We start from the raw sequence: 23,039 nt of genomic DNA on the forward strand, positions 1-23,039 counted from the left end.
CAATTTGCGTGTATTTAATATTTTTTTTACGTTATGCGAAGGAGTAAAAACAGTCGTTATATAAACAAATCCTACTGTACCACTAATAATAAGACAATGCAATGCAATTTAAAAGCACTGCATGGTTTGATGTTTTTATCTTCCAGACTTGGAAACAAAAGTGGTGCCAATCCAGAGGGAGCTGAGAGATACAATTTTAAAAAAGATAAGTGAGCGCAACAAGAAGGAATTTATGAAAGACATTGAGCCAGCTATAAATACAGTAAGTGCTTTTGCTCTCATTTTTTGTTTTCATTGTCTTGTAAGGTTTGTGTTGCGCAGGTGAGGTGACACAGGTGAAGTGACACAAGTCAGTGACACAGGTGAGGTGACACAGGTCAGTGACACAGGTGAGGTGGCACAGGTGAGATGGCACAGGTGAGGTGACACAGTTCAGGTGACACAAGTGAGGTGGCACAGGTGAAGTGACACAGGTGAGATGGCACAGGTGAGGTGACACAGGTGAGTTGACACATGTGAGGTGACACAGGTGAGGTGACGCAGGTAAGGTGACACAGGTAAGGTGACACAAGTCAGTGACACAGGTGAAGTGACACAAGTCAGTGACACAGGTCAGGTGACACAAGTCAGTGACACAGGTCAGGTGACACAGGTGAAGCTTTTGACTTGACAGACAACTTGGGTCAAGAAATCTGTGATGCACCATGTTATCTCTCTGGTTGTGTTTGACTTGACAGACAACTTGGGTCAAGAAATCTGTGATGCACATGTACCAGTACGGCAGACATCAGCAGTGGGTGCCGTGCAGTGTGGAGCTGGAGCAGGGTATTGGGAACCTCTCTGAGGGCTGCTTGACTGTTCACTATCAACACAAGCGACAACAGAAGGTAGGGGGGTTCACTATCAACACAAGCGACAACAGAAGGTAGGGGGGGTTCACTATCAACACAAGCAGCAACAGAAGGTAGGGGGGGGTTCACTATCAACACAAGCGGCAACAGAAGGAAGGGGGGGTTCACTATCAACACAAGCGGCAACAGAAGGTAGGGGGGGGTTCACTATCAACACAAGCGGCAACAGAAGGAAGGGGGGGGTTCACTATCAACACAAGCGGCAACAGAAGGTAGGGGGGGGGGTTCACTATCAACACAAGCGACAACAGAAGGTAGGGGGGGGTTCACTATCAACACAAGCGACAACAGAAGGTAGGGGGGGTTCACTATCAACACAAGCGGCAACAGAAGGTGGGGGGGGGGGTTCACTATCAACACTAGATTAAGGGGGAGGGGGTATTTCATTAATTAGCATGTGTGTTAATTTAACAATCTGCTTCAGCACAAACAGATCCTCTTGGTTGAGATGACCTGTGTTAAGATGTGTTCTGACCCGGAGTTGACTGCAGGTTTCACCATCTACACATCACTGAGCAACATCATTCATCAGCCACTGATGTTGAGAGCTTCGTCTGAGACAGAGGCTGTAGAATGGGTCAGTTACACACAAGGGCATGGGCGCTGATGAAAACTCAATTAGCCAAAACACTTTTTCTAAAGCTAATTCTATCATATTTAGCATATAGTTATAACTCAAAGAGTGAAGTCTAAAAATTAAAAAAAGGGCTGAAAATCTCCTGCCATTGCAATGGTGATGGTGGCAATCTTGGATTTTATTTACCTTTTTAACATGGAAATAACTCAAAGATGGCTTACGTGAATTAGATAAAACCTTACAGGTTTATACAGATACATATTGGTAACAATTCTGATGAATTACATTTTTAAATTTCAATATACAAAATGTTTTTACAATTTTTTTCTGAAAATCTCTTTAGAAACTGCAAAAAATACACCATTTTAACTGTAAAAGAAAAACCATAAAAATTTTCAAAAATGTGTTCTATCAGTTTTGTTATACCGAATAACTAGAAACATTTTGATGAATTTTAATAATAATTATGAAACTTATTTCAATGTTAAAATGGTAAAAACAATCCAAGATGGTTCCCATCACCATGGCAACAGCAGGAAATTTTTGGCCATTTTAAATTTTTTATTCTAACTCCTTCAGTTATAACTATATGCTAAATATGATAGCATTAGGTTTAGAAAAAGTATTTTGGCTAATTGAGTTTTCATCAACCTCCCATCCCCTTTAGTTTTTGAAACTATTGTTGGAGATAGTGAAGAACCTATGACACTGGTTCCCAAACATTTTTGGTTAGCGACCCCCTTTTTACATACCCCATACCATTGATAAAAGCATGTTTAATAGAGTAATCTATGTGTGGTAAAATTGAGGGAATCCCTGAGACTTAAGCTAGGGGGTAGTGTGGACAAACCTGCACCCTAACTACTACGATCCAAGAAATATAGCACTGGTTTTGTTTACATTTAAAAATCCCAGTTTTAGAAAACAAGGTCACATGTCTATTTTCCCTTTTATACCATTCAGTCTTCAGCCTTTTTTGTGGGTGTGGAGATATGGCTGATGTATAGAAAAATTAATGGCAGAAACCTTTTCTGGAGTGTACTCAATAACCTCCCAAAATTTCATGGCCATTTAATGTTGTAATGCCTAACTAAAGTAAAAGTAAAATATGTTGAGACATATTTCAGTTTAAAGTCACATTTAATTAACGAAGATCTATAAAACGTTTTTACATATAGAAAGTATTTAAAGAATAAATGGCAGTCCAAGAAAAAAAGTTCAATAATGTGCCAACCACTTGTAAAACATTTTTTGTCAGCTACCAATAAAGGAAAATCATTTTTTTTTAAAAATAAAACACCAAAAATACCAATGAATAACTTTTTTAAAAACAATTTCTAAAGGCAGTAAAACATTTTGTGCATTTAATATGGTGTTTTTCTAAATAAAAATGTATATATTCTGTTGCTATGTGCTTCACTCCAGGTTGAACAATATTAGTGAAAGTGAAAATAAATAACTAAGTAGCTAAAAATCCAACAGATTTAAAATAATGTAGGCCACCAAACTTATTAGAAAAATTAAAACTAAATTATATAAATTATGAGTCAACACAACACCATATTAAATGCACATATTAAATGATTAAGAGACTTAAATAATTTACTGTTCAATGGTCATTATATTTTTTAAAGTAATTTGTATTAGTTTGACCGAGAAAATTGTATACATTTATTAGCGTACATCTTGATAAGTAGATTTATAGAATTTAGATCTTAATCAAATTTTAGTGAAATAGTTCATTTCTTCATATTCTAAAATTGGAAGATGACGCCATTAGTGTTGTGTTTTTTCCATAGTTTAAACATGTGGCATGTGACGTCATTGTTTATTGCGTTCTTGTCACAACCGTAAACATTTTTCTGGTTGCGTAATTAAATGTGTTTCTACATTCGAATATTGCTTTATTTTTATTTTCTTTCTTTAAATAAAATTTAGTTGATACATTTAAAACATCCAACATATTAATTTTAACAAAAGTCCATATCTTTAAGTTCTCCATATATCATAGAAGATACTTATCTCTTAGGCTTGGGACATGCGGACAGAGAGAGAAGTGCCCACATGGGCTTTTATATATTAGGATTGACTACTTATCTAACTCTGTTGTCCACAGATTGGTTACTTGTGCTCAGCCAATGCTAATGCCTGGAACCTCACCAATCCTGTCTTGCCTGGTGCCATTTGGTCCTGTACATTAACAGGGGATGTCTTTGTTTCACCCCCTGCCACTGTGCACAAAAAACCTTTTGATTTGTAAGTTGCAGTTAGTCTGTTAGATCCTCTAATCTTTGATATCTGACTTTAAACAATCCTCTATGTTTGATGACTTTAAACAATCCTCTAATGTTTGATGACTTTCAACAATCCTCTAATATTTGATGACTTTAAACAATCCTCTGTTTGATGACTTTAAACAATCCTCTAATGTTTGATGACTTTAAACAATCCTCTAATGTTTGATGACTTTAAACAATCCTCTAACAATCCTCTAATGTTTGATGACTTTAAACAATCCTCTAATGTTTGATGACTTTAAACAATCCTCTAATGTTTGATGACTTTAAACAATCCTCTAATGTTTGATGACTTTAAACAATCCTCTAATGTTTGATGACTTTCAACAATCCTCTAATGTTTGATGACTTTAAACAATCCTCTAATGTTTGATGACTTTAAACAATCCTCTAACAATCCTCTAATGTTTGATGACTTTAAACAATCCTCTAACAATCCTCTAATGTTTGATGACTTTAAACAATCCTCTAATGTTTGATGACTTTAAACAATCCTCTAACAATCCTCTAATGTTTGATGACTTTAAACAAACCTCTAATGTTTGATGACTAACCCTCCAATCGTGTCCAGATGTTGGGGCCAGCAGGGAGGTCACCTGAGTGTAGTTGAGACTGGACCAAGTGGAGTCACATGGGGGCTGGGCTTTGACCGAATGCCTTATGTTTACAATGGTGGATTTGGTGGAGCTTTCACTCATGGTGAGACTCGCTCATCCTTTTCTTCTTGATATGCTTAGAAATATCCCCTTACTAGAGATGTAATATTTCTGATTTATCTGGCCAAAAAGGGAGGGGGAGGGGGGTTTACAATTTTTATGAAGGTCATAAACCCCTGATACCAAACTTTTGCCCCTACTATATTTTCTAAGGATAAAAAAAGCCAAACTTTTGCCCCTACCATATTTTCTAAGGATAAAAAAAGCCAAACTTTTGCCCCTACCATATTTTCTAAGGATAATAAAAAAGCCAAACTTTTGTCCCTACCCTATTTTCTAAGGATATAAAAAGCCAAACTTTTGCCCCTACCATATTTTCTAAGGATAAAAAAAAGCCAAACTTTTGCCCCTACTATATTTTCTAAGGATAAAAAAGCCAAACTTTTGCCCCTACTATATTTTCTAAGGATAAAAAAAAACCAAACTTTTGCCCCTACCATATTTTCTAAGGATATAAAAAGCCAAACTTTTGCCCCTACCATATTTTCTAAGGATAAAAAAAAGCCAAACTTTTGCCCCTACTATATTTTCTAAGGATAAAAAAACCAAACTTTTGCCCCTACCATATTTTCTAAGGATAAAAAAAGCCAAACTTTTGCCCCTACCCTATTTTCTAAGGATATAAAAAAGCCAAACTTTTGCCCCTACCATATTTTCTAAGGATAAAAAAAGCCAAACTTTTGCCCCTACCATATTTTCTAAGGATAAAAAAAGCCAAACTTTTGTCCCTACCATATTTTCTAAGGATATAAAAAAGCCAAACTTTTGTCCCTACCATATTTTCTAAGGATAAAAAAAGCCAAACTTTTGCCCCTACCATATTTTCTAAGGATAAAAAAAGCCAAACTTTTGCCCCTACCCTATTTTCTAAGGATAAAAAAAGCCAAACTTTTGCCCCTACCCTATTTTCTAAGGATAAAAAAAGCCAAACTTTTGCCCCTACCATATTTTCTAAGGATAAAAAAAGCCAAACTTTTGCCCCTACCCTATTTTCTAAGGATAAAAAAAGCCAAACTTTTGCCCCTACCATATTTTCTAAGGATAAAAAAAGCCAAACTTTTGCCCCTACCCTATTTTCTAAGGATAAAAAAAGCCAAACTTTTGCCCCTGCCATATTTTCTAAGGATAAAAAAAAGCCAAACTTTTGCCCCTACTATATTTTCTAAGGATAAAAAAAAACCAAACTTTTGCCCCTACCATATTTTCTAAGGATATAAAAAGCCAAACTTTTGCCCCTACCATATTTTCTAAGGATAAAAAAAAGCCAAACTTTTGCCCCTACTATATTTTCTAAGGATAAAAAAACCAAACTTTTGCCCCTACCATATTTTCTAAGGATAAAAAAAGCCAAACTTTTGCCCCTACCCTATTTTCTAAGGATAAAAAAAGCCAAACTTTTGTCCCTACTATATTTTCTAAGGATAAAAAAGCCAAACTTTTGCCCAACATTCAGGTGTCTGCTCCATGTCTGACAACATTCTCCAAATCTCAGACTCACAGCGCGTCTTTGTCTACGAGACTGAGAAGTGGTTCCCTCTGGTGGGCTGGTGCTGCAAGTAAGTGAGGGTGGGGGAGGGAGACTAGGTGGGGGAGGGAGACTAGGTGGGGGAGGGAGACTGGGTGGGGGAGGGAGACTGGGTGGGGGAGGGAGACTAGGTGGGGGAGGGAGACTAGGTGGGGGAGGGAGACTGGGTGCGGGAAGGGACTGGGTGGGGGAGGAGACTGGGTGGGGGAGGGAGGGAGACTGGGTGGGGGAGGGAGGGAGACTGGGTGGGGGAGGGAGACTGGGTGGGGGAGGGAGACTAGGTGGGGGAAGGTGACTGGGTGGGGGAGGAGACTGGGTGAGGGAGGGTGACTAGGTGGGGGAAGGTCACTGGGTGGGGGAGGGTGACTAGGTGGGGGAAGGTGACTGGGTGAGGGAGGGTGACTAGGTGGGGGAAGGTCACTGGGTGGGGGAGGGTGACTAGGTGGGGGAAGGTGACTGGGTGGGGGAGGGTGACTAGGTGGGGGAGGAGACTGGGTGGGGGAGGGTGACTAGGTGGGGGAGGAGACTGGGTGGGGGAGGGTGACTAGGTGGGGGAAGGTGACTGGGTGGGGGAGGGAGACTGGCTGGGGGAGGAGACTGGGTGGGGGAGGGAGACTGGGTGGGGGAGGGAGACTGGGTGGGGTAGACATGGCTACATATTGACAGGATGTTATGGCCTACTGGTTAATCCTTTGTTGAACTGACAGGGGAGTGTTGAGCAACAACTTCCATTGGCTGACAGAATCTGGCCGCAGTATGGCCTCTAAGGATGACGTGAAACTTCCATCCTCCAAGTGGCATTGGGTAGGCAACACAAACCTTGTCATATTGGGTGACACTGTCCTTGTGACATTAGGTGACACTGTTCTTGTGACATTAGGTGACACTTTTCTTGTGACATTAGGTGACACTTTTCTTGTGACATTAGGTGACACTGTCCTTGTGACATTAGGTGACACTGGTCTTGTGACATTAGGTGACACTGTTCTTGTGACATTAGGTGACACTGTTCTTGTTACATTAGGTGACACTGTTCTTGTGACATTAGGTGACACTGTTCTTGTGACATTAGGTGATAGTCTATGTGACATTAGGTGACACTGTTCTTGTGACATTAGGTGATACTGTTCTTGTGACATTAGGTGACACTGTTCTTGTGACATTAGGTGACAGTCTATGTGACATTAGGTTACACTGTTCTTGTGACATTAGGTGACACTGTTCTTGTGACATTAGGTGACACTGGTCTTGTGACATTAGGTGACAGTCTATGTGACATTCGGTGACAGTTTATGTGACATTAGGTGACAGTCTATGTCTTTATGTCACAAAAGTTGGCAACAATACAAAAAAATGTTTTCAGACCAGTGATTGGACTGTAGACTTCAGCACAGAAGGTGGCGTGGACAAAAGTGGTTGGCAATATTCACATTATCTGTATGGGTGAGTGTATCACATTATCTGTATGGGTGAGTGTATCACATTATCTGTATGGGTGAGTGTATCACATTATCTGTATGGGTGAGTGTATCACATTATCTGTATGGGTGAGTGTATCACATTATCTGTATGGGTGAGTGTATCACATTATCTGTATGGGTGAGTGTACCTTTGTTGTTTTGAGATCAAATCAACCATTTACAACATCCAAGTGAATTGTGAAAGGTCTAAAGCATTGACTACTATGAACATCGGGGGGGGGGGGGGGGATGTCCACATAATGAATTAAATAATGAAGGACTTTCTTTTTAAAACAAACATAAAACTTGTATCCTGCATACAAATGTCAAATTGTGCATTTGGTTTTTTTGTAATCAATTCAGTTTGGTAAATAATATTTAAACCATATCTTACCATAAACAGCATCAAGATTTTCAACAATTTATACCCCTCCCCTACCCCCAGTGTCACATATTGTCACATAAAGCCAGAAAGCACATGACGTCACACTTAAGCCTACCACCCCTCTCAAAATAGAATTCTTTTTATTAAGCAAGTAAGAAAGCATACAGAATTAGAGGCAAAACATTTATTTATCTCATGATTGGTATTATAAATATCCTATGAGTTCAGACAATTCTTTTAACACTTGTCCCCCCACAAAAAAAGTGTTTAGCACTTAGCAAAAGTTATATGAATGTCCACATTGGGTGGGGATGGGTGGGTGGTTGTTGTAAGTGATCAGAGGGGGGGAGGGGGCAGGTTTTAAAAAAATTGTCGAAGTCCTAAATGGATGATCCCTATTAACATTTTATTTAACTCTCTGTTTATTCCCTGAAAAACATTTGGCTTGTTTTCTCATTGACCTATTGTTTATTTTCTTATAGACCTATTGTTTATTTTCTCATTGACCTATTGTTTATTTTCTTATAGACCTATTGTTAGTTTCTCATTGACCTATTGTTTATTTTCTTATAGACTTATTGTTTATTTTTTTCTTATAGACCTATTGTTTATTTTCTTATAGACCTATTGTTTTTTTCTTATAGACCTATTGTTTATTTTCTCATTGACCAATTGTTTATTTTCTTATAGACCTTTTTTTTATTTTCTCATTGACCTATTGTTTATTTTCTTATAGACTTTTTGTTTATTTTTTTCTTATAGACCTATTGTTTTTTTCTTATAGACCTATTGTTTATTTTCTTATAGACCTATTGTTTTTTTTCTTATAGACCTATTGTTTTTTTTCTTATAGACATATTGTTTATTTTCTTATAGACCTATTGTTTATTTTCTCATAGACCTATTGATTATTTTCTCATTGACCAATTGTTTATTTTCTTATAGACCTATTGTTTATTTTCTCATTGACCAATTGTTTATTTTCTTATAGACCTATTGTTTTTTTCTTGTAGACTTATTGTTTATTTTCTTATAGACCTATTGTTTATTTTCTCATTGACCTATTGTTTATTTTCTTATTGACCTATTGTTTATTTTCTCATTGACCAATTGTTTATTTTCTTATAGACCTATTGTTTATTTTCTTATACTTATAGACTTATTGTTTAATAAAATGTTTCTTTATAGACCATTCCATTCAAACCAACATTTGCGCGATTCTTACAGACGACGTAGGTGGGTCAGGTAGGTAGGTGTGTCAGGTGAAGGTTGGGTCAGGTGTAGAGGTGGGTCAGGTGAAGAGGTGGGTCAGGTGTAGAGGTGGGTCAGGTGTAGAGGTGGGTCAGGTGTAGAGGTGGGTCAGGTGTCGAGATGGGTCAGGTGAAGAGGTGGGTCAGGTGTAGAGGTGGGTCAGGTGTAGAGGTGGGTCAGGTGTAGAGGTGTGTCAGGTGGGTCAGGTGTAGAGGTGGGTCAGGTGGGTCAGGTGTAGAGGTGGGTCAGGTGTAGAGGTGGGTCAGGTGTAGAGGTGGGTCAGGTGTAGAGGTGGGTCAGGTGTAGAGGTGGGTCAGGTGTAGAGGTGGGTCAGGTGTAGAGGTGGGTCAGGTGTAGAGGTGGGTCAGGTGTAGAGGTGGGTCAGGTGTAGAGGTGGGTCAGGTGTAGAGGTGGGTCAGGTGTAGAGGTGGGTCAGGTGTAGAGGTGGGTCAGGTGTAGAGGTGGGTCAGGTGAAGGTTGGGTCAGGTGAGTAGGTGGGTCAGGTGTAGAGGTGGGTCAGGTGTAGAGGTGGGTCAGGTGAAGAGGTGGGTCAGGTGAAGAGGTGGGTCAGGTGAGTAGGTGGCAGTTTGTGTTTCCATCTAGACGACATGTAAGAAGCTCATGTTCTGCTGTTGCCCAGACGCTGTAAGACCACTTTGTTTGGTCCCTGGCAGACGGCAGGCTCCCTCTGTCTGACTGACATCTCCATCCAGATTGACCCAGTCACCTCCCCTGCTGATCCTCTTGTGGTTTGGGCCATAGGGGCCAATGGAGACGTGTTGTACCGCAATGGTGTCACCCTTAGCAACCACCTGGTATTATAGCATTTTATATTGTCAGTCTCACCAACCATCTAGTACTAAAATGTTCTATATTGTACTTATACTTCATTGAAATTTCTTCATATTTGTTTTATACTACACATACAAAGATTGCCCCAAAGCTTAAGATCACCCATCCTAATATATAAAAGCCCATGTGCACACTTCTCTCTCTCTCTCTCTCTCTCTCTCTCTCTCTCTCTCCGCATTCCCAAGCCTAAGAGATCAGTATCTTCAGTGATATATGGAGAACTTAAAAGTTGAAAATAATATGGTGGATGTTATAAATGTATAAACTAAATTTTACTTCAAGAAAGAAAATAAAAATAAACCGGGAGTGATCTCGCCTAAACTTTCTGGAATATTCTTATATAAAATAACAGGGAAAGGGAACTCAGGCTATAGACATGATTTTTAATCCATTTTAAATACTTAAAGTTTTAAAAATAGAATAAAATCTCATAGACAAAAGAATTGTATACCAAGTGAACGCCAAATAAAAAAGTGCATAATAGTGCGCAATATTATTAGTACTTTAAAAATTTACATTAGTTTTTTGAGAAATCGGAAGTAGCGTAAATTACTACTTCCGGTCAACGGAAATTACTCAAAATTTAACAGAAGGTAGAGAATTAGATCTTTTAATTACATTTATCTATCTGAAATAGTACACTCAAGTTATAGGCTTTTGAAAAATTCAAAGTAGAAAAAGTACCACTTCCGGGTATTGGAAATCGCTCAAAAGTTGATACGGATGTACGATTTTGATAAAATACTTATAAATGAAATTTCATCAACCTAGCTGTAACGGTACTCAAGTTATCGTGTTTACACACGGACACACACAGACAGACAGACACACAGACAAGATTGCAACATTATGTTTTTCCGTATCAGTGAGGTGTAAAACGTCGAGATTTGTAAAAATCTTGATTTTTTTTTTTGCACGATTACAATACTTTCTCTATACTTCGTATATACGAGAAAGTAATAAAGCAACACAGTTTTAATTATGCAACTAGAAAAGTGTTTATTGTTGTGACAAGAATGCAATAAACAATGATGTCACAAGCCACATGTTTAAACTACGGAAAAAACACAACACTAATGGCATCATCTTCCAATTTTAGAATATGAAGAAATGAACTATTTCGTTCAAATTTGATTTAGATCTATAAATCTACTAATCAAAATATACGCTATGACTGGTATACAATCTTCTCGGCCAAAAGTAATACAAATTACTTTAAACAACAACATAAATATCATTGAACAGCTGGGTTTTTAACAAAATCATTTAAGTCTCTTAATCAGTGTGTGCATTTAATATGGTGTTGTTGACTAATAATGTATATAATTTAGTTTTACTTTTTCTAATAGGTATTGGTAGCCTATGTTATTATTTTAAACGTGTCGGATTTTTTGCTGTTTAGTTATTTCTTTGCTTTGTCACTAATATCGTTCAACGTGTAGTAAAGTACATAGTGTTTTGACTAATAACTATTTTATAAATTATTTTCCGCAAACAAGTAAAACATTTTAAAAATATAGCGCTAAAATTCAATTGCTTATGATCATTCATATATTTAAAATTGCTATATTTTTAGTTTATCCACACATTTAAGATTGCATATATTTTTATAATTGCTAACATATATTTTTATAATTGCTAATTGGTTTAAGAATTCCCATGTTTTTTATCTCTCCCCCCCCCCCTCCCCCAGGGCCACAACTGGGTGCATGTAGCAACTGCTCTAGACAAACCCTTCAGGTCCATCTCTGTGGGGGGCAAGTTTAGAATCTGGGGAATTGCCAGCGATGGTTCTGCATGGTTTAGACCTGGTGTTACATGGCAACAACCTAGTGGTAAGTTTTATCACCTGTTGTTTGACCACCTGTTGTTTGACCACCTGTTTGACCACCTGTTGTTTGACCACATGTTGTTTGACCACCTGTTGTTTGACCACCTGTTGTTTGACCACCTGTTGTTTGACCACCTGTTGTTTGACTACCTGTTGTTTGACCACCTGTTGTTTGACCACCTGTTGTTTGACCACCTGTTGTTTGACCACCTGTTTGACCACCTGTTGTTTGACCACCTGTTGTTTGACCACCTGTTGTTTGACCACCTGTTGTTTGACCACCTGTTGTTTGACCACCTGTTTGACCACCTGTTGTTTGACCACCTGTTGTTTGACCACCTGTTTGACCACCTGTTGTTTGACCACATGTTTGACCACCTGTTGTTTGACCACCTGTTGTTTGACCACCTGTTGTTTGACCACCTGTTGTTTGACCACCTGTTGTTTGACCACCTGTTGTTTGACCACCTGTTGTTTGACCACATGTTTGACCACCTGTTGTTTGACCACCTGTTGTTTGACCACCTGTTGTTTGACCACCTGTTGTTTGACCACCTGTTGTTTGACCACCTGTTGTTTGACCACCTGTTGTTTGACCACCTGTTGTTTGACCACCTGTTGTTTGACCACCTGTTGTTTGACCACCTGTTGTTTGACCACCTGTTGTTTGACCACCTGTTGTTTGACCACCTGTTGTTTGACCACCTGTTGTTTGAACACATGTTTGACCACCTGTTGTTTGACTACCTGTTGTTTGACCACCTGTTGTTTGACCACATGTTTGACCACCTGTTGTTTGACCACCTGTTGTTTGACCACCTGTTGTTTGAACACATGTTTGACCACCTGTTGTTTGACCACATGTTTGACTACCTGTTGTTTGACCACCTGTTGTTTGACCACCTGTTGTTTGACCACCTGTTGTTTGACCACCTGTTGTTTGACCACCTGTTGTTTGACCACCTGTTGTTTGACCACCTGTTGTTTGACCACCTGTTGTTTGACCACCTGTTGTTTGACCACCTGTTGTTTGACTACCTGTTGTTTGACCACCTGTTGTTTGACCACATGTTTGACCACCTGTTGTTTGACCACCTGTTGTTTGACTACCTGTTGTTTGACCACCTGTTGTTTGACCACCTGTTGTTTGACCACCTGTTGTTTGACCACCTGTTGTTTGACCACCTGTTGTTTGACCACCTGTTGTTTGACCACCTGTTTGACCACCTGTTGTTTGACCACCTGTTTGACCACCTGTTGTTTGACCACCTGTTTGACCACCTGTTGTTTGACCACCTGTTTGACCACCTGTTGTTTGACCACCTGTTTGACCACCTGTTCTTTGACCACCTGTTTGACCACCTGTTGTTTGACCACCTGTTTGACCACCTGTTGTTTGACCACCTGTTGTTTGACTACCTGTTGTTTGACCACCTGTTGTTTGACCACCTGTTGTTTGACCACCTGTTGTTTGACCACCTGTTTGACCACCTGTTGTTTGACCACCTGTTGTTTGACCACCTGTTGTTTGACCACCTGTTGTTTGACCACCTGTTGTTTGACCACCTGTTTGACCACCTGTTGTTTGACCACCTGTTGTTTGACCACCTGTTTGACCACCTGTTGTTTGACCACCTGTTGTTTGACCACCTGTTGTTTGACCACCTGTTGTTTGACCACCTGTTGTTTGACCACCTGTTGTTTGACCACATGTTTGACCACCTGTTGTTTGACCACCTGTTGTTTGACCACCTGTTGTTTGACCACCTGTTGTTTGACCACCTGTTGTTTGACCACCTGTTGTTTGACCACCTGTTGTTTGACCACCTGTTGTTTGACCACCTGTTGTTTGACCACCTGTTGTTTGACCACCTGTTGTTTGACCACCTGTTGTTTGACCACCTGTTGTTTGACCACCTGTTTGACCACCTGTTGTTTGACCACCTGTTGTTTGACCACCTGTTGTTTGACCACCTGTTGTTTGAACACATGTTTGACCACCTGTTGTTTGACCACATGTTTGACCACCTGTTGTTTGACTACCTGTTGTTTGACCACCTGTTGTTTGACCACATGTTTGACCACCTGTTGTTTGACCACCTGTTGTTTGACCACCTGTTGTTTGAACACATGTTTGACCACCTGTTGTTTGACCACATGTTTGACTACCTGTTGTTTGACCACCTGTTGTTTGACCACCTGTTGTTTGACCACCTGTTGTTTGACCACCTGTTGTTTGACCACCTGTTGTTTGACCACCTGTTGTTTGACCACCTGTTGTTTGACCACCTGTTGTTTGACCACCTGTTGTTTGACCACCTGTTGTTTGACTACCTGTTGTTTGACCACCTGTTGTTTGACCACATGTTTGACCACCTGTTGTTTGACCACCTGTTGTTTGACTACCTGTTGTTTGACCACCTGTTGTTTGACCACCTGTTGTTTGACCACCTGTTGTTTGACCACCTGTTGTTTGACCACCTGTTGTTTGACCACCTGTTGTTTGACCACCTGTTTGACCACCTGTTGTTTGACCACCTGTTGTTTGACCACCTGTTTGACCACCTGTTGTTTGACCACCTGTTTGACCACCTGTTGTTTGACCACCTGTTTGACCACCTGTTCTTTGACCACCTGTTTGACCACCTGTTGTTTGACCACCTGTTTGACCACCTGTTGTTTGACCACCTGTTGTTTGACCACCTGTTGTTTGACCACCTGTTGTTTGACCACCTGTTTGACCACCTGTTGTTTGACCACCTGTTTGACCACCTGTTGTTTGACCACCTGTTTGATCACCTGTTGTTTGACCACCTGTTGTTTGACCACCTGTTTGACCACCTGTTGTTTGACCACATGTTTGACCACCTGTTGTTTGACCACCTGTTGTTTGACCACCTGTTTGACCACCTGTTGTTTGACCACATGTTTGACCACCTGTTGTTTGACCACCTGTTGTTTGACCACCTGTTGTTTGACCACCTGTTTGATCACCTGTTGTTTGACCTGTCTCCAGGAACATGTTGGTTGCAGGTTGTGCCACCCCCACCAAGTGACTTTCTGCTCCAACAAGTTTCTGCTGGTGCCACAAGTGTGTGGGCTGTTGATACAGGCAGTAGGTAGTCTAGTCCCATCTTAATGGTAGTCTAGTCCCATCTTAATGGTAGTCTAGTCCCATCTTAATGGTAGTCTAGTCCCATCTTAATGGTAGTCTAGTCCCATCTTAATGGTAGTCTAGTCCCATCTTAATGGTAGTCTAGTCCCATCTTAATGGTAGTCTAGTCCCATCTTAATGGTAGTCTAGTCCCATCTTAATGGTAGTCTAGTCCCATCTTAATGGTAGTCTAGTCCCATCTTAATGGTAGTCTAGTCCCATCTTAATGGTAGTCTAGTCCCATCTTAATGGTAGTCTAGTCCCATCTTAATGGTAGTCTAGTCCCATCTTAATGGTAGTCTAGTCCCATCTTAATGGTAGTCTAGTCCCATCTTAATGGTAGTCTAGTCCCATCTTAATGGTAGTCTAGTCCCATCTTAATGGTAGTCTAGTCCCATCTTAATGGTAGTCTAGTCCCATCTTAATGGTAGTCTAGTCCCATCTTAACCCTTTCCTCGGCGACTGGGTGTAATCGACCCGAAGTCGCTATATTTTTGCTCATATCTCAAGTCTCGTTTTATCTATAAAATCTATTTTATCTCCCATCTATAAGGTGGTTGGGATGAACACATTGGAGGTTGTAAATTTTAAAAATATGCGTAAAATTTTTTTTTATGAGGGTTTGAAATTTTTTTATACGGTCCCTGGCAACTGGGTGCTACACACCCGTACACAATTTTGAATGGAAAAAATATTTATAACTTATAAACTGGCTTCTAACAATTTGTTTTTACTCATTGTGGGTTAAGTCATTGTGTTACATTTTCAAAGTTTAACTATAAATTAACAATCTGAAGGTATTTGAGTAACAAAAATATCAAACCAATTGAAGTAATCAACTTTAGTAACAAAATATTAGAACATTAACACGTTTTAAAAATTTGCACCTCAGAGAGCACAGTTGTTAGTTAAAATTAAAATAACTGGACATTTCCTTTTGCTGGCAGGGAACTTTAGTTTTCTTTGACAAAATATGGGACCCTTTTAGTGGTGTTACATGAGTCACATGCCCAAAATATTTTAATTCCATACTTATCGGAATTGCTTGGTATGTATTGGATAAATCTACTCCCACCTCTAAAATCAACCACTTGCTAATTAGTAATGATCTCTCCAGAAACATAACACCTTTCTAAATTTGAATGGAATATCTACCATAATGGAAGCAAATATACCATGAGCCTGATGGACTGTTAGTGTTATTGTTGTGAAGTGAATATGACCCAGAAGGTTGCTGAATTTCTTCATAGAAAATTCTGCCTTCAAAAACTTCCATAAGCAGAACTGAATTGACATACAACTAAATTGTTATTCTGAAGAGTGCCAGTGTCTCCTCTTGCTTTCTCTCCATCTCTGCTAATGCAGTCAAATATTGGTTGTATTATTTTTTGTATTCATGCACAGAAGAAATATTTAGGGTCAGACTGTTTATAAATTTCCTTGGATTAGCACTTCAGGCAGTGGTCTAGTGTACTGTTACTTTGTCTTTCGTGAAAATATTTCTTTTTCTTCACTTTGCACCAGCCGTTTCATTTCATTATGAGTGCCAACTGTTGACACATTATTGATAGTTGAAATGCAGTATATTGGGTAGACCTCGTCATCAGAGCTGCTTGATACTGTTGGCTGCCATTCATCTTCTACCTCTGATACTGATGGCTGTCATTCTTCATCTTCTACCTCTGATACTAATAGTTCAGACTCAAAACTTGTTGGTCATTTTCATCTGCTATACTAAAACTGGCAAATGTATTCCTTTATCATTAGCACTTGAGTTTAGAAAAAGCATTCAAGACTTGTTTCTGCTGTGTTCTCAATAACGTTTGTGACTATTTATGAACCTTACTCTCAGGGTCACAACCTGTAGAACACCCACCCCACTTCCAGTTTGATCAATTAATTGCCCAGTATTAACTTACAAGCAGCATTACAAAGTTGTTTTGCCTTTTTGTCCTCATTCGTACTCCTAATGAGGTAAATGTCAAGTTACTCTAAAAGGCTCGAATGTCTCTATCTCCATTCCAGAGCTCCCTAAAAGAGTACAAATCACTATATATGTCCTCCCACAGGCAATCTTACCCCTGCATTTCATTAACCTATTGTAACTCTAAACTACAGTTCTGTCTGTAACTGCAAGTCAGAGTTCCAGCAAAGAGTATAAATCACTACATGTGTCCACCCACAGGTTAACTCTTGCTTGAGAATCCCATCAACCTGTAGTATCATATTACAGCTCTCCCATTGACAACAACATTGTCTGGTGTTCCCCATGGCCTCTGTGCCCTGAATACCTCAACTGTGTCAGTATTGTTACCCACCCCACAATGAACAAAGAAAAGAATTTACTATAAGAAAGTCTTTGGGTGTGATCCACCCAGTTGCCGGGGACAGGGTACCAAATATGTTGCCGGGGAAAGGGTTAATGGTAGTCTAGTCCCATCTTAATGGTAGTCTAGTCACATCTTAATGGTAGTCTAGTCACAAAAATATATCACACCCCCCCCCCCCCCCCCCCCCCTTCCATCCCGCCTGCAGTTTGCATGTGAACTAGTTTGAAAACTTTTCTTCAGACAATTTGTGGAGGAGAGAAAACATAACAGCCACATTTCCAGAGGGCACAGCGTGGGAGTTGGTGGCTAGCCATGTCAAGAGGGTTTCTGTAGGGCCACATGATGAGGTAAACATTTAGTCTAGGGCCACATGATGAGGTAAACATTTAGTCTAGGGCCACATGATGAGGTAAACATTTAGTCTAGGGCCACATGATGAGGTAAACATTTAGTCTAGGGCCACATGAGGTAAACATTTAGTCTAGGGCCACATGAGGTAAACATTTAGTCTAGGGCCACATGATGAGGTAAACATTTAGTCTAGGACCACATGATGGGGTAAACATTTAGTCTAGGGCCACATGATGAGGTAAACATTTAGTCTAGGGCCACATGATGAGGTAAACATTTAGTCTAGGACCACATGAGGTAAACATTTAGTCTAGGGCCACATGATGAGGTAAACATTTAGTCTAGGGCCACATGAGGTAAACATTTAGTCTAGGGCCACTTGAGGTAAACATTTAGTCTAGGGCCACATGAGGTAAACATTTAGTCTAGGGCCACATGATGAGGTAAACATTTAGTCTAGGGCCACATGATGGGGTAAACATTTAGTCTAGGGCCACATGATGGGGTAAACATTTAGTCTAGGGCCACATGAGGTAAACATTTAGTCTAGGGCCACATGATGAGGTAAACATTTAGTCTAGGGCCACATGATGGGGTAAACATTTAGTCTAGGGCCACATGATGAGGTAAACATTTAGTCTAGGGCCACATGATGGGGTAAACATTTAGTCTAGGGCCACATGAGGTAAACATTTAGTCTAGGGCCACATGATGGGGTAAACATTTAGTCTAGGGCCACATGGGGTAAACATTTAGTCTAGGGCCACATGATGAGGTAAACATTTAGTCTAGGGCCACATGATGGGGTAAACATTTAGTCTAGGGCCACATGATGAGGTAAACATTTAGTCTAGGGCCACATGATGAGGTAAACATTTAGTCTAGGACCACATGATGGGGTAAACATTTAGTCTAGGGCCACATGATGGGGTAAACATTTAGTCTAGGGCCACATGATGGGGTAAACATTTAGTCTAGGACCACATGAGGTAAACATTTAGTCTAGGGCCACATGATGAGGTAAACATTTAGTCTAGGGCCACATGATGGGGTAAACATTTAGTCTAGGGCCACATGATGAGGTAAACATTTAGTCTAGGGCCACATGATGAGGTAAACATTTAGTCTAGGGCCACATGGGGTAAACATTTAGTCTAGGGCCACATGATGGGGTAAACATTTAGTCTAGGGCCACATGATGAGGTAAACATTTAGTCTAGGACCACATGGGGTAAACATTTAGTCTAGGGCCACATGATGGGGTAAACATTTAGTCTAGGGCCACATGAGGTAAACATTTAGTCTAGGACCACATGGGGTAAACATTTAGTCTAGGGCCACATGATGGGGTAAACATTTAGTCTAGGACCACATGAGGTAAACATTTAGTCTAGGACCACATGGGGTAAACATTTAGTCTAGGGCCACATGGGGTAAACATTTAGTCTAGGGCCACATGATGAGGTAAACATTTAGTCTAGGGCCACATGATGGGGTAAACATTTAGTCTAGGGCCACATGATGGGGTAAACATTTAGTCTAGGGCCACATGGGGTAAACATTTAGTCTAGGGCCACATGATGAGGTAAACATTTAGTCTAGGGCCACATGATGGGGTAAACATTTAGTCTAGGGCCACATGATGGGGTAAACATTTAGTCTAGGGCCACATGGGGTAAACATTTAGTCTAGGGCCACATGATGAGGTAAACATTTAGTCTAGGGCCACATGATGAGGTAAACATTTAGTCTAGGGCCACATGAGGTAAACATTTAGTCTAGGGCCACATAATGGGGTAAACATTTAGTCTAGGACCACATGGGGTAAACATTTAGTCTAGGGCCACATGATGAGGTAAACATTTAGTCTAGGGCCACATGATGGGGTAAACATTTAGTCTAGGGCCACATGATGAGGTAAACATTTAGTCTAGGGCCACATGATGAGGTAAACATTTAGTCTAGGGCCACATGATGAGGTAAACATTTAGTCTAGGGCCACATGATGAGGTAAACATTTAGTCTAGGGCCACATGATGGGGTAAACATTTAGTCTAGGGCCACATGGGGTAAACATTTAGTCTAGGGCCACATGATGAGGTAAACATTTAGTCTAGGGCCACATGATGAGGTAAACATTTAGTCTAGGGCCACATGATGAGGTAAACATTTAGTCTAGGACCACATGAGGTAAACATTTAGTCTAGGGCCACATGATGGGGTAAACATTTAGTCTAGGGCCACATGATGGGGTAAACATTTAGTCTAGGGCCACATGAGGTAAACATTTAGTCTAGGGCCACATGAGGTAAACATTTAGTCTAGGGCCACATGATGAGGTAAACATTTAGTCTAGGGCCACATGATGGGGTAAACATTTAGTCTAGGGCCACATGGGGTAAACATTTAGTCTAGGGCCACATGATGGGGTAAACATTTAGTCTAGGGCCACATGGGGTAAACATTTAGTCTAGGGCCACATGATGGGGTAAACATTTAGTCTAGGGCCACATGGGGTAAACATTTAGTCTAGGGCCACATGATGGGGTAAACATTTAGTCTAGGGCCACATGATGGGGTAAACATTTAGTCTAGGGCCACATGGGGTAAACATTTAGTCTAGGGCCACATAATGGGGTAAACATTTAGTCTAGGACCACATGGGGTAAACATTTAGTCTAGGGCCACATGATGGGGTAAACATTTAGTCTAGGGCCACATGATGGGGTAAACATTTAGTCTAGGGCCACATGAGGTAAACATTTAGTCTAGGACCACATGGGGTAAACATTTAGTCTAGGGCCACATGATGAGGTAAACATTTAGTCTAGGGCCACATGATGGGGTAACATTTAGTCTAGGGCCACATGATGGGGTAAACATTTAGTCTAGGGCCACATGAGGTAAACATTTAGCCTAGGGCCACATGATGGGGTAAACATTTAGTCTAGGGTCACATGGGGTAAACATTTAGTCTAGGGCCACATGATGGGGTAAACATTTAGTCTAGGGCCACATGAGGTAAACATTTAGTCTAGGGCCACATGATGGGGTAAAAATTTAGTCTAGGGCCACATGAGGTAAACATTTAGTCTAGGACCACATGGGGTAAACATTTAGTCTAGGGCCACATGATGAGGTAAACATTTAGTCTAGGGCCACATGATGGGGTAAACATTTAGTCTAGGGCCACATGGGGTAAACATTTAGTCTAGGGCCACATGATGAGGTAAACATTTAGTCTAGGGCCACATGATGAGGTAAACATTTAGTCTAGGGCCACATGATGAGGTAAACATTTAGTCTAGGACCACATGAGGTAAACATTTAGTCTAGGGCCACATGATGGGGTAAACATTTAGTCTAGGGCCACATGATGGGGTAAACATTTAGTCTAGGGCCACATGAGGTAAACATTTAGTCTAGGGCCACATGAGGTAAACATTTAGTCTAGGGCCACATGATGAGGTAAACATTTAGTCTAGGGCCACATGATGGGGTAAACATTTAGTCTAGGGCCACATGGGGTAAACATTTAGTCTAGGGCCACATGATGGGGTAAACATTTAGTCTAGGGCCACATGGGGTAAACATTTAGTCTAGGGCCACATGATGGGGTAAACATTTAGTCTAGGGCCACATGGGGTAAACATTTAGTCTAGGGCCACATGATGGGGTAAACATTTAGTCTAGGGCCACATGATGGGGTAAACATTTAGTCTAGGGCCACATGGGGTAAACATTTAGTCTAGGGCCACATAATGGGGTAAACATTTAGTCTAGGACCACATGGGGTAAACATTTAGTCTAGGGCCACATGATGGGGTAAACATTTAGTCTAGGGCCACATGATGGGGTAAACATTTAGTCTAGGGCCACATGAGGTAAACATTTAGTCTAGGACCACATGGGGTAAACATTTAGTCTAGGGCCACATGATGAGGTAAACATTTAGTCTAGGGCCACATGATGGGGTAACATTTAGTCTAGGGCCACATGATGGGGTAAACATTTAGTCTAGGGCCACATGAGGTAAACATTTAGCCTAGGGCCACATGATGGGGTAAACATTTAGTCTAGGGTCACATGGGGTAAACATTTAGTCTAGGGCCACATGATGGGGTAAACATTTAGTCTAGGGCCACATGAGGTAAACATTTAGTCTAGGGCCACATGATGGGGTAAAAATTTAGTCTAGGGCCACATGAGGTAAACATTTAGTCTAGGACCACATGGGGTAAACATTTAGTCTAGGGCCACATGATGAGGTAAACATTTAGTCTAGGGCCACATGATGGGGTAACATTTAGTCTAGGGCCACATGATGAGGTAAACATTTAGTCTAGGGCCACATGAAGTAAACATTTAGTCTAGGGCCACATGATGAGGTAACATTTAGTCTAGGGCCGCATGAGGTAAACATTTAAATTTTAGGTTTTGTTGGTCAACTTTTAGGTTTGGATTGTGGCTGATGCTTTTTTCTCCCGCTCGAAGCATGGACCAGGCATGATCTACAACAGACTTGGAATTTCATCATCAAATCCTTCAGGCTCAGACTGGGAGGTGGTTATAGGGGTAAGTACTGGGAGGTGGTTATAGGGGTAAGTACTGGTACTGGGAGGTGGTTATAGGGGTTAGTACTGGTACTGGGAGGTGGTTATAGGGGTTAGTACTGGGAGGTGGTTATAGGGGTAAGTACTGGGAGGTGGTTATAGGGGTAAGTACTGGTACTGGGAGGTGGTTATAGGGGTTAGTACTGGGAGGTGGTTATAGGGGTAAGTACTGGGAGGTGGTTATAGGGGTAAGTACTGGTACTGGGAGGTGGTTATAGGGGTAAGTGAAAGGAGGTGGTTATAGGGGTAAGTACTGGGATGTGGTTATAGGGGTAAGTACTGGGAGGTGGTTATAGGGGTAAGTGAAAGGAGGTGGTTATAGGGGTAAGTTCTGGGAGGTGGTTATAGGGGTAAGTACTGGGAGGTGGTTATAGGGGTAAGTACTGGGAGGTGGTTATAGGGGTAAGTACTGGTACTGGGAGGTGGTTATAGGGGTAAGTACTGGGAGGTGGTTATAGGGGTTAGTACTGGTGCTGGGAGGTGGTTATAGGGGTAAGTTCTGGTACTGGGAGGTGGTTTTAGGGGTAAGTACTGGGAGGTGGTTATATGGGTAAGTACTGGGAGGTGGTTATAGGGGTAAGTACTGGGAGGTGGTTATAGGGGTAAGTACTGGTACTGGGAGGTGGTTATAGGGGTAAGTACTGGGAGGTGGTTATAGGGGTAAGTACTGGGAGGTGGTTATAGGGTAATTAATGGGACACCTCCCTGGGAGGTTTTTGGGATATTGCCACACCTCTATAGGTGTTATTCTAGGTTTTTAAAAGTTGAATCGCTTGTAAAATAGAG

At 40.7% G+C, this 23,039-nt stretch overlaps 1 protein-coding gene across 1 annotated transcript in view; it reads left to right on the forward strand.

The window, feature by feature from the left end:
• Positions 1-23,039, forward strand: part of LOC131951744 (tectonin beta-propeller repeat-containing protein 1) — a 39,853-nt gene that overhangs the window by 16,070 nt on the left and 744 nt on the right. Inside the window, exons 10-23 of the mRNA XM_059314126.1 lie at positions 147-262; positions 738-887; positions 1,336-1,488; positions 3,605-3,744; positions 4,357-4,484; positions 5,955-6,057; positions 6,734-6,830; positions 7,390-7,469; positions 9,060-9,116; positions 9,763-9,937; positions 11,668-11,809; positions 14,822-14,920; positions 17,530-17,636; positions 22,096-22,215. Coding sequence (XP_059170109.1) covers positions 147-262; positions 738-887; positions 1,336-1,488; positions 3,605-3,744; positions 4,357-4,484; positions 5,955-6,057; positions 6,734-6,830; positions 7,390-7,469; positions 9,060-9,116; positions 9,763-9,937; positions 11,668-11,809; positions 14,822-14,920; positions 17,530-17,636; positions 22,096-22,215 — 1,667 coding nt within the window. The remainder of the gene's footprint in view (positions 1-146; positions 263-737; positions 888-1,335; positions 1,489-3,604; positions 3,745-4,356; positions 4,485-5,954; positions 6,058-6,733; positions 6,831-7,389; positions 7,470-9,059; positions 9,117-9,762; positions 9,938-11,667; positions 11,810-14,821; positions 14,921-17,529; positions 17,637-22,095; positions 22,216-23,039) is intronic.

The sequence above is a fragment of the Physella acuta genome, unplaced genomic scaffold, assembly GCF_028476545.2.
Source record: "Physella acuta isolate Inbredline_101_S28 unplaced genomic scaffold, ASM2847654v3 ptg000824l, whole genome shotgun sequence".
Classification (NCBI taxonomy): domain Eukaryota; kingdom Metazoa; phylum Mollusca; class Gastropoda; family Physidae; genus Physella; species Physella acuta.